The 12,203-nt window shown below is 45.8% G+C and overlaps 1 protein-coding gene across 2 annotated transcripts in view; it reads right to left on the bottom strand.

Annotated features, from left to right (window-relative positions):
• The window catches only part of ADCY2 (adenylate cyclase 2), a 415,689-nt gene that overhangs the window by 290,826 nt on the left and 112,660 nt on the right, over nt 1–12,203 (bottom strand). For both annotated transcript variants that reach the window (XM_078444291.2, XM_078444293.2), the window contains exon 3: nt 6,754–6,915. In XM_078444291.2, coding sequence (XP_078300417.1) covers nt 6,754–6,915 — 162 coding nt within the window. The remainder of the gene's footprint in view (nt 1–6,753; nt 6,916–12,203) is intronic.

Here is a 12,203-nt window from a genome sequence, read left to right as displayed (position 1 = left end):
TCATTTCTCAGGAAACCCTCTTTGTTTCATGCGCCTTTGATCAAATCTCCAAGACAAAAACTCATGGTCTAACAGGGAGGGCTTCCTTTCACCTCTGTCCCTTCTGTCCCCTCTTCTAAACAGCCTCACAAATGCTGAAAAATAAACCGAGGTCTCATTCCACCATGACAGTAAAATGATTAACTACCAACAGGAAAGTTCTGTGTCGAGCATTCTTGCCGTTTCACTGTAGGAAAGTGCCAGAACATTCTCCAAGCGGTAGATGGGATGCCCTGCAGCAAAGCGTTAATAGTGTTGCTGTTGGTCACTTGCTCCACCAAAGTCTCCCTGGTGGGTGATGGTGTTGAGCTCCGCCATTTAAAGGTGGGGCGGGGATTCCTGCCGGGCTGGGGGGACAAGGAAGGAACAGGAACGAGGAGAGCAGACATGTGCAGTGCCTTAGATCTGCCTTAGGATTCAGTCACATCAGACACTTTCCTATTTTTACCTCTTTTCCAGGCTTACCCCCATTCCTTCCAAATTATAATGTCGTTAGACCCCATAACTGATAGTTTGCTAAAACAGGATACAGATCCCCCTCCATCGATAGCCAAATGCTACACAAAAGGAACAGTGGTTCAGTGTCCTTTCTTCCCTCTTGTGGAAAGTACTAACATCCTGCGCTTCTCTGAAGACAAGACAGTAGGAAGAGACGTCCAAATTCCCAACAATTAGTCTCCCCCAGAGCCAGAGTCCCGGCAGCTGGTAACCTGCTGTTTTCCTTTTGAGCTTCTCAGATTAGATCCTAAATGCAATTTAATTCCAGACTCCAATATACAGTTCCTGAATTATACTGCAGAAGAATCAGTTATGTAACAAATCTTCATGACTACCGATTATGTTCTTGCCACACGTGATAGACTGTATCTTCTACTTTAGGTCCAAACTAAAATTTTTCAAAGTGTATCTTAAATACGGCAAAGTATCCACTGCATACAGGAATCCTCTACCATTTATCAGAAACAGGAGTAACCCTGTTAGAATAGAAAACCAATAACCACTCCTTCGCTTATCTTCTCTAATAAATATGGGTTCCCAAATAACTGGCTTGTGTAAGTAAATCTGTATTCAAATCAATCCTTGTCTCCTGGGAAAATAAATGATACACAAAATGAAAATCCAGAATGTGGTGTGAATACCAAGGAAAGGAACACTTAAGAAAAGTAAGTAAGTTTCAAATATAAAATGTAATCGTGGCATAGAAACAGGACTATTTGGCAATTCCTTGCCGGCAGTGATGTTGACCTACAGAAGTGTGGCCAACAGAGAAGAGAACACAAGTGTATCTAATCAGATACACAGGCTGTAGGCTGGACCAACGCTTGAGTGATGGACTCCCTTCCCCTGTCAGGAAGGCAAGCTTCCTGCCCCGCTGTCCAATCTTGTCCCCAGGCCGGCCACCCTCACCCGTGGGCGGAAGCAGGACGCAGCACCACAGCACCAGCGGTGACGTGTCATGCTGTTTTCCTAACCTCAGTCTCCCTTTGCCTGGATACAGCCATAAGCAAAGAAGACACCTACCTTGCTGCTCTCAGAGAATTTTTACTCAAATGTGTGCTACCTTACTGATACAAGGAACCTCCTTGTTTTCTAGTTAACCATGCAATGCTAAGGACTTTTGGGGCTCACACTAAATTTCTGATAAATAAAATAATTCATCCTTGGGGCACCTGAGTGGTTCAGTAGGTTAAGCATCTGACTTTGGCACAGGTCATGATCTCACGGTTCGTAGTTTGAGCCCTGCGTCAGGCTCTGTGCTGACGGCTCAGAGCCTGGAGCCTGCTTCGGATTCTGTGTCTCCCTCTCTCTCTGCCCCTCACCTGCTCTCTCTCTCTCTCAAATAAATAAACATTAAAAGAAAAAAAATGAAATAATGCATTCTTCTTACATCAACAATGTAAAACTGCTTTTTAAGTTTCCTGATATTTGAGGGTCATCCCAGATATCAGAAAAACTGCTCTTTGACACCCAGTTAGGAAAACAAAGACGAAGTAATTACAGGAAAAGCTGAGCGACTAGCACAGTACAAAATGGATCAGAGAGCAGCTGGAAAAAAACTTCTTCCTCTTCCACAAATAAACTCTGTTCAAAAAGTGTTCTTTTTCTTCCATTCCCTTGCCCCATCCTCTCTCCTCCTGCCCTTCTTGTCCGTTTCCTTCTCTCCTGAATAACTCAGTCCCCAGCCATCAGGCAGAGCAAGGAACATCTGCATCTAGAGGGGACCAGGGAAGCTGAATTCGCCCAAGGTGATAAAGCTGGGGTGGGTTGCAGGAGCCTCTACAATGGGGACAACACAGAGGACACAGCCCCGGTTGGGGGAGGGGACACCCTCAGATGGACGTCGTGTCATAGCCTGAGCCAGGGGAGGGGGACAGGTGTTAGGGGAGGGGAATTTGGGCCAAGTGAGAAGACACCTGTGTGGGGGTAGGGGTGGCGACTGAGATAGGAGACTGGTTACACACCGGCATTGATTCAGTAAGTAAATACGTTAAGAATCATTGCAACTGAACTTTTTTCACTATTGGCCATGGAATCACAAGAGAAAGGGAGAACACTGGCATGAAACTCGTGGCCGGCTGGAAAGACCAGTGTGAAGTCATGGTGTCTAATATGTAGGTATATATAAAAGTTGATGTAGATGTAAATGCGTGTGTCCCTTGTCTTGGAGTAGTGACAACCCAATGGGAATGAGAAGACCTACAAGCCTAGATCTTGCTAAGTGCCACTCTTCACCAGGAAGAACAGGGCTCCTTGGAGAGATGGCAGATTTTAGGGCCAGGGCAGGGAAAGCATGAGATGAGTCTGAAACATCTTGTTGTGCCAGAAAGCAACGAAGTGCTCAAAGAGTGATGGGGACCATCACCAAAGGTGCAGAAGCCAGCCTGAAGGGGCGCCCACTGGACAAGTCTGAGCCCAAGGCTTATAACCCTCTGTATAGAATAGGGAAACACAAGACGGTCTAGACATCAATAAGTGAATAAACCAGGATATCTGCCCGGTTTCAAAGTACCTCCCCACAAAATATGCCTTAATTACAAAGAAGAGAAGAGTAATGCCAAAGCGGTAAAGCCTGGCAGACGGCCATCAGACGAAAAACCAACATAAATGATGAGACCCTGAGAGACCGTGATGAGAAGGCACCATCACCTCTGTGTTTCCTGCCAAAGATGCATCACCTGAATCCATTCATGATGAAACATCAGACAAAGTCAACCTGAAGACCATTTGGTAAAATAGCTGGCATGCCATCCTCAAAAGTGTCAAGATCATGAAAGCCATGGGAGGACTAAGGGGTTGCTGCAGATTGAAAGACACCAAAGAGATTAGAGAACACACGGCAACGTTGCAGAACTCTGATCTGGGCCCTTTTCTGTAAAGGACGTTGTTGGGAAAGCCGGATGAATCTGAATCACAACAGCAGAGCCATGTGAATTTCCCAATTTTGATAGTTGCATCATGGTTAAGTGCAATGGCATCGTACGAGATACTGTCTAAAGCATTTAGCGGCTCTGACTTGAGCTCAGGCCATGATCTTATGGTTCGTGAGTTCAAGCCCCGTGTCGGGCTCTGTGTTGACAGCTCAGAGCCTGGAACCTGCTTTGGATTCTGTATCTCCCTCTCCCTCTGCCCCCCCCGCCCCCGGCTCGTTCTCTCTCTCTCTCAAAATAAATAAACATTAAAAATAATAGTAATAAATAAAGCATTTAGGAGCAATGAGACCTCAGACTGGTAACTTATCTTTTGGTGGATTAGGAAAAAAAATTCTCTGTATTAGATTTGGAATTTATTGGTAGGTCTGTGATTGTTTCAAAATAAAAGTTAAAAAAAGAAGTTAGGGATTATACTTTATATTTAAATGTACTAGAAATGCTCATTCATCACTTTCAGTGATTAACTAAATTCCCTCAGTTGGGTAATATATTGTAGCCTGAGACTGAATTCTACTTCAAGATAAATGCTGGGAAAATAAATGTGCCGAGAACAATGAACTCTGTTAATCAACGTGGAAGGGAATAGGGTTTTCTATGAAGTCGACATCTTGGTTAACAGAGAAGCATTACATGCTATCAGTGGATTGCCAATGTTCCAAAAATAAAGTGAAACATTCTTTTCTTTTCTTTCTTAATTTTTTTTAGAGAGAGAGAAAGCATGAGTGGGGGAGAGGGGCACAGGAAGGGTGGGGTGGGGGCGGGGAGAATCTCAAGCAGGCTCCATGCGGAGCACCAAGCCCAACACAGGGCTCATTCCCATGAACCATGACATCATGACCTGGGCCAAAATCAAGAGTCGGATGTTCAACCAACTGAGCCGCCCAGGTATCCCCAAACAAACATTAATACGGATCCACGCTAAACAAAACGCACTCTGTCTTCAGCGGTTTATAAGGTAGGGGGACACTGATCACCACTCATCAGCAAACCTCTTTCTTCATATGAAACTGACAGCCTTTCAGTAATTCTGCGTTAAACAATTATACCATGGCAATATAACCACCTAATGTGTATCATCCTAATTTATGTACACTTTTCATAAACAGTTATCAATGAAGTGTTTTTCTCCCATCACAAAGCAGTGCTATTTGTAGGTCACATGTCCAGCAGTGGCCAAAGGTGCTTAAATGTCTTTTCCTCATGACTTTGACATTTACCAACGGACCTTCCATTTTCAATCTGTCAGTGTATCCTGCCTTTCCCTGCCCTCGGAATCATTGTGAAATTACTTCTGAAGAAAAGGAAAACTGACGTTCTGTTCTTCTGCTTCCTTTCAATGTTATTCTTACATGGAATCATTTGAAATGAAAAACTTTTATTCTTTTTTGCTCTTCCAGAATTATGCTATCTCTGGCTGTCCACTGATAAAAATTATTTTTCTTTGTGTGTTTGGAAAATTGAGTAAGTGAATGTTTAAGATTACATTCTTTCCCAATTTTTTGAACTTGCAGAAGAAAATAAAAATGCTCTGAAAGAAAAGCAAACTCACTACAGTACGTAGTGACCTAGAATACATCAGATTCTTGACAAACCATTTATTCCACACCCCCCTCCGCTTTTTTTTTTAAACCCATTTGATCCTTACAGGCATGTATCTTAATCCTCCTTTCCAAGATATTTTTTCTATTACATCTGCCCCAGCAGACACTGTATTTATTCATGAAGGGGCCAAAGAGATAGGTACAAAATGTTCAGCGGATGTGTTCTAGGGTAACCTAAAACCAGGAAAGTGTTGTAAGACCTGAAAACAGGCTTGAGTGCCCCCATGTCTGTGTGATGAGGGCTTTCCCGCAGTGATTGTCATAATGTCAGCTGGCTCAGCTGATCACATACCCGTTCCTACTGCAGAAACAGACCCACCCCCCCCCCAAGCCCCACTCCAGGGAGACTGGAAAAATGGAATTTATGGGAGAGAGGAGACACATCCCATAAATATCTTCAAGGGAGGCTCTGACATGCGGCGCAAGGAAGTAAAAGCTGGGGCAGAGCCCGTACAAAAAGGAACATTTCCCCCGCCTCTTCCCAGGCGCAGCTGCATTGTTTCTTCTTTTAATAAAACACCACCTTCGTTCCTTCCTTTGATCCGTTACTGACGGGTCGCCATCTGGGCCTCGGGTGGTGCCGGCTACTCGGGCCAGTGGCAGGGAATGCGTGCGGGCACGTGGCTTTGCTCCACGTCTGAACCAGTCAGCGGGAACCTGGAGCCCACCGTGCAGAATCGGGGCCAGGGTTCTGACGCTCACCCGGTGCCAGCAAAGGCTGTCTTTCAGACCGCTCCGACTGAACGCCGGGCTTCACAGGAGCTCTAGGAGACGAATGTTGAGAAAAGGGATCCCCAGAAAGCTTTCCAGCTAAGCGGGATTCCCAGACACCCAAGGATAAGCCTCCAGCTCTATGTCAAGTTTCCAAATAAAACATTCCACCGAGTGAACGACAAACGGGTTTCTCAGACCCCCAGGGCTCGTGTGATCCATGTCTAAACCCCCCACTTTCAATGGCAGTGCTGTTCCTAACCAGTTCTCTTACCCTCTGTGTTTTTACACCATGGCTGCATTTCTTAAATTTGATTCTAACAGAGCGTAATTGAACATACCTGTTTCAAGTAAAAACAAGATACTTAGGGACAACTCCAAACCACTGACCCTCATGTTCATGGATGTGCATAGCAGGAAATCAAGTCACTTTTCAAATGCTTTTAACTAATTAAACACAACGGCTTCTTCGAAATGCCATTTACTAGCAAAGCTAAATTTGCTGTCGTAGCATTTGAAAGATTTATTATTATTTTTTTTTTAATGCCCACGGACCTGCCAGAAGATCAGGAAATGGAGATCTTTCCCCCTCTGTAAAGAGAGGGCTTTATCGGATATGAAGGTGGGGGAGAACTATGAATTTAACTGTGTAAGTTATTTTCACTCTAAAAACAGGGTGCTGAATTCCAATGCATAGCAGGAACAGCTTTGAAGCAACCACAGTCATCCGACCATCCAGCAACCAGCAAAATGGAGCGGCCGTCCGCAACGCTCGCTGTTGCTGACTGCTACGTGCTGATGCCGCTGCTGGAGGTGGGGTGTGGCTGGCTGGTGTGCTGGAGGTGGGGTGTGGTGGGGTGTAGCAACACAGAGCCACCTCGGGCACCTGTCGGGTACCCCAGTCGCACCCCGAACAGGTGCACGGCACCCCTGGCACCCAGAGGTGGGGGTTGGGGGCACTGGTCACCCACCTGCCAGACCAGGTGCTCCTTGGCCCCGGGCGTTGCGGACAGGCAGATGCTCAGCACGACGGTGTGGGAGGAGGCCGTGAGCACGCTGGCGATGATGGCGTCTCGCATGTTGAAGGGGAGCATGGTGTATACCACGAAGATAATGAAGAGGAAGAAGGACACCTACGGGAGAAGAACAGGGAGAGTCAGCAAGAGCGCCCGTCCCCAGTGCTTCTCTCCCTTGCCCACGAAAGGCTGCACAAAACGCCGCGAACTGCACCCGTGTAGTTTTGTGTTTTTCTTCTTTAATATTTACTTATTTCTGAAAGAGACAGAGACTAAGCACAAGTTGGGGAGGGGCACAGAGAGAGGGAGACACAGACTCTGAAGCAGCTTCCAGGCTCTGAGCTGTCAGCACAGAGCCCGACGCGGGGCTCGGACCCACGAACCGCGAGATCGGGACCTGAGCCGAAGTCAGATGCTCGACCGACTGAGCCACCCAGGCGCCCCGAACCGCACCCATTTAGAGAGTAGTATTATGAGAAAATAAGACAGCACATTCAAACAAACCCAATGGATTACAATAAAGGACTAACTCTTGTGAGGGGGAAGAAAAAAATCTTTCTTTTTCAAGATTTGAAGATTTCCAACTTTCATCCCCAGACTACTGCAGACATTAGGTAACTCTGAGCACTCTCTGGATCTGGATGCAAGCTGGTCCCAAACTCGTCGGGTTTAGTATCTGTGCTTCCAAACACACATCTGGATTCCTGAGCTATGTCTCCAACTGTGTCGGGAGATCCCTGGAGGGTGGTCGGGTTTCATCTGGGGTTGCTGATGCAAGAGGATCGAGTGGTGTGGACGTGTAACAAATTGAAACAGCTCGGAGGTGGTTCAGCTGTTATCAAAACCACTTGGCAGGTTCTCCAAAAGTTAAGCCCAGAACCACCTTAGGACCCAGTGATCCCGTTCTTAAGTATGTATCTTAAAGAACTGAAAACAGGCATTCAAACAAATACATGCACACACGTGTTTGCAATAGCACGATTCACAACAGGCAAAAGGTGGAAACCACACAAATGTCCCCCAGTGGATGAACGGACACACGGCCTGTGGCACATCCATGCAACGGGATACTAGTCAGCCAGAAAAAGCAATGACGTACTGAGATAACATGTTTTAACACAGATGAACCCCAAGAGCATTATGCTAAGAGAACACAGCGAAGGCAAAAGCCCACATACTGTAAGGTTCCATTTGTACGGACTGTCTAGAATAGATAAATGAACAGAGACAGGCAGCAAACTGGTGGCTACCAGGGGCTGGAAAAGAGGGTAGGGGAAGTCACCACCTGGTAGGCGCAGAGGTCCCCTTTGGGGTGATGACAGACTTTCTGGGACGGGATGGAGGCGATGGTCGCACAACACCGTGAAAGTACTAAATGCCACCAAACTCTTCCTTTTAAAATGGCTAATTGACGTTATGTGAACATCACCTCAGTGAGAAAGAAAAGCCATAGGAGAGCTTACAGAAAGATTCGGAATGGAAAAGGGAATGGCTTAGTAGGTAACCGAAAAGGCTGTTTTCGTCAAAAAAGCAGCAGAGACAGAAGAACACTGAGGGGGGTGAAAAGGTGATAAATCAAGGGGGGAAAGAGCCAAGGTCAGGGAAGCAGAAGAGAGGCATCGGGGGAGCTCCACCCCACAGCTCTTCACTCAAGAACAAAAGGGAAGCTAAGTAAGGAAAGAGCTCGTCCCGCGTGCAGAGTGACCCGTGTTGCATAAGGAACCCCAAACCCCAGCAGAGCTGGAAAGACAGGGAGACACCATGCCAGCTCTTCTGCGGGGAGTCAGGATGTGTGTTCGCGAGAAGGACCTGGGCACCAGGCGCTGCTCACGGTGGGTCTGAAGACAGCAAGGGCTGCAAGGACACTGGGCCCCCTTCCTGCATGAACAAGGGGAGCCGCACCACAGGTCATGATCAAAAAGTAATGGTCACCATTTCACTGTCCAGGGGTCTGCGGTATAAGCTCCACGGGTACAAGCATCACAGACAAAAGGGCATATGGAAGATCAGGGGCGCAACCTACAAAGAAATTTGGACCTCTCAAACACGCCCCTTCCTTTTCTCCCAAACACCTGCTCATTGGACAAGCACGTATGAAGCTTCTCTGAGGTTCTGGAGGTGGAGGACAGATGCAGAATCCTGGCTCTCAGGCACTTGAAAGTCACGTGTATCAGCCGTCACTTTACAGCTGATGTATCCGGAGAGAAGGGGTACCCAGCCCCACTCCAGCGAGATACTGGGGTGAAGTCCCTGGGTCATCTTCTCTAAGATCCTGCAAGTTCAAGCGTCTCAGAATAACAGCCAAGAAGAATCCTACCAGGAGTGTGAAAACGAATCCAGGAATCCCCCTTAGGGAGCTTTGGTTGGGTATGGCCCATCTGTTCTATGCCCACTCCTCCTAATTCAGTCTAGTCATAATGGACTTCAGGCCAAAACATATGGGCAAAAGGACCACCATGGCCATACTATTTTGCTGGTAAATACTTTTTTATTTTACCTCTTTAAAAAGACTGTGAAGATGCTTTTCATTCAGGTATTATTATACAGCATTCTACACTTTCTATTCCATATATGGAATGGGAAAAAAATAGGTTAGACAGTTTATGTACCAAAACACCTAGCATTAATGGAAAGAAACCAGGCGTTTCTTCGGAGGGACCTTTCTGAGCTAGGTGCCAATCGACCCAAGCAGACTGGGGCAGTCCTCTGCCTCCACTTCCCAAGAAGAGAATATACAGAGTGATTTCTTAGAGCCCCAAATCAGATTTCAAAACTGCTAAGAACCAGCACATGCATTTAAGGAGCACTCAGTGTACAAGTGCCTTCTCCACTCTTCAATAGTTGCATCCTGCTTTCCAAAAGGGGTATCACTGACCCAGAGAAATGGGGAACTTGGCCAATATCTCCCAACCAGTCAGTGTCAAAGCCCAAATAGCAATCCACGGGTTTAATTCTTCTACGTGTTCTCGGTAAAGAGTTTGACCAAGACAAACCTTCCCCTGATAGAAATCCCATGAAGCTGGGATTCATGGGATTTTTCCCCTGATAGAAATCTTTCCTCTGATAGAAATCTTTCCCCTGACAGAAATCCCCTATCTTTCCCCTGATAGAAATCCCATGAAGCTGAAGGTCTAACAGAAGACACACATGCATACAAGACATTCTTGCAAGTCTGACGTGGAAAGACAGCAGCTCTTTCCCCTCCTGCGAAGACAATCACAGGAAGTGTCCGACATCTTGGCTCAGATGCTGAACTCTTTCAGTAAGTAGGACCGATTTTTAATGATCATTACGAAATTGCTAATGTTTCAAGATTTGTTCATATTTCCTTCATTTCTATACGCTTAACTTTCAATTTGTGTTTACAGACGGGTGGTTTATGATAAATGGTAACACACAACAATGAACATTTAACAAAACTGTCAGTTAGAGGGGAGCCTGGGTGACTCAGTCGGTTAAGCGTCTAACTCTTGACTTTGGCTCAGGTCATGATCTCACAGTTCAGGAGTTTGAGCCCCATGTCAGGCTCTGTACTGACATGCAGAGCCTGCTTGAGATTCTCTCTCTCTCTCTCTCTCTCTCTCTGTGTGTGTGTGTGTGTGTGTGTGTGTGTGTGTGTGTGTGTGTGTGTCCCTCCCCCGTGCTCACTCTCTCTCTCTCAAAAGTAAATAGATAGATAATTGTGCATGGTCATGGCTTATTGAGAAAATTAAATTTACTTCGGAATCTCTACTACCCACCAAATTTACAGGAACTATTTTTAATCCAGACACTCTTATTTCTACACACGGCATTAATGAAAAATCCTATTTCCTACAAGAGGTATTAAATGATTATTTTCAGGGGCACCTGGGTGGCTCAGTCAGTTGAGTGTTGGACTTTAGCTCAAGTCATGATCTCACAGTTCTTGGGTTTGAGCCCCTGCATCGGGCTCTGTGCTGCAGTGCAGAACCTGCTTGGGCTTCTCTCTCTCCCTCTCTCTGCCCCCTCCCCTGCTCACACTTGCTTTCTCTCTCTCTCTCTCTTTCTCTCTCTCTCTCTCTCTCAAAAATAAACATTAAAAAATGGTTATTTCAAGTATTAGAATTGACAATGACAAAAAAGAGCCTCTCTTAAACAACTACAGTTTTCCTCTAATGCAAAAACCTGCAGTTCTTTGAAATTACCGTAACTTTTGAACAGCTTAATTTTGGACAGCTTTAAAACTCTAACATTATTTCAATTATTTTACAGTTCAGCAGACATTTTGAGCTTTGAAAAGGAAGCACATGGAAAGCTTATCTGCATTAACCAAATGGAGAATAGACATTCTGTTTTCCAAATACAATTACTCCTGTTAAGTGTTCATTTTTAGATGACAAAATGAATTTTTTTAAAGGTCAATTAAGCAAGTTGTATTAAATCAACTTTGAATTTTAGTGGCAGCATTTCAGGAACAGCACGAGGTGCCCAGGGAGCCTTCCACAGGCTGGACGAGGAAGAAGAAAGTCAAGTGTGGCTGCAAGCCCCACATAGGGAACAGCCTTCACTTCCTATTGCTTCCAGAGGGCTCTATTTTTCTTTTTAGCCTTCTTTCCAAAGCAACTTCAACTAGGGCCATATGTAAAACCAAAATGGATTTGGCACATCGAAAGAACGTGTGGGTTAAAAGCTCCAAAAAGGCGAATGCAAGCACTTGGGTTTCCATGTTCCCATGGGGACATTTCCATGACTGAGACCCTCCCTGACTGTATCTCTGTCCAGAGGCTGAAGAAAGGGGAGCCACTGGTGTGATTACTGAGACCCTGCACAGACACCTGGATCAGCGTGACACCGGAAGAGGTAGAACTCCTCCCAAAAACACCCGACTGAAGTGTTTCCCTGACCTTAGGCCGCCATTTGCCTTTTGTGAGACATCCACATCTTTCTCTCTGGGCTACTTGAACCTCAAGCGCTGTAAGTTTCAAACCAAGTTAAGAGCTTCTTTGTTATGTTCTTAAACCTATTCCTCTTGCAGGGTAACGCAATCCTGCCCACGACGTCTTTGTCCCCAACAACCCAGGTGCAAACTTTGAAGCCTCGCCGTTGACAATTCTTCACGTCCACACTCGAAAACAATGTCTTCTTACTTTAGGACCCCAGAGTCTCGCATCTGTTTGTCTGCGTTTCTCCACCCTTACTTCCCATCTGTTAAATACGCTTCCATACTTTTCTCTTCCTCCTCCCCATCCCCCGACAAGGGAGCCAGAGTGCACATCCTTCCTCGTTTTTGCCTGTCCCACCCCATTCTCCATGCTTCTGGTAATCATTAGGACTCATCACCAAATATTTCTAACTCCCTTCCTTCTGGGAACATAGTACCAATGCAGTGAGCATTTTCTTTTAAGTCAGAGGAAGCCATATGACTTGCTTTGACAAATAAAGTG

This window comes from Panthera onca, chromosome A1 (genome assembly GCF_046562875.1).
Source record: "Panthera onca isolate mPanOnc1 chromosome A1, mPanOnc1 haplotype 2, whole genome shotgun sequence".
NCBI classification, from domain to species: Eukaryota; Metazoa; Chordata; class Mammalia; order Carnivora; family Felidae; genus Panthera; species Panthera onca.
The sequence above is the reverse complement of the archived record's forward strand: the minus strand, read 5'-3'. Positions and strand labels throughout refer to the sequence as shown.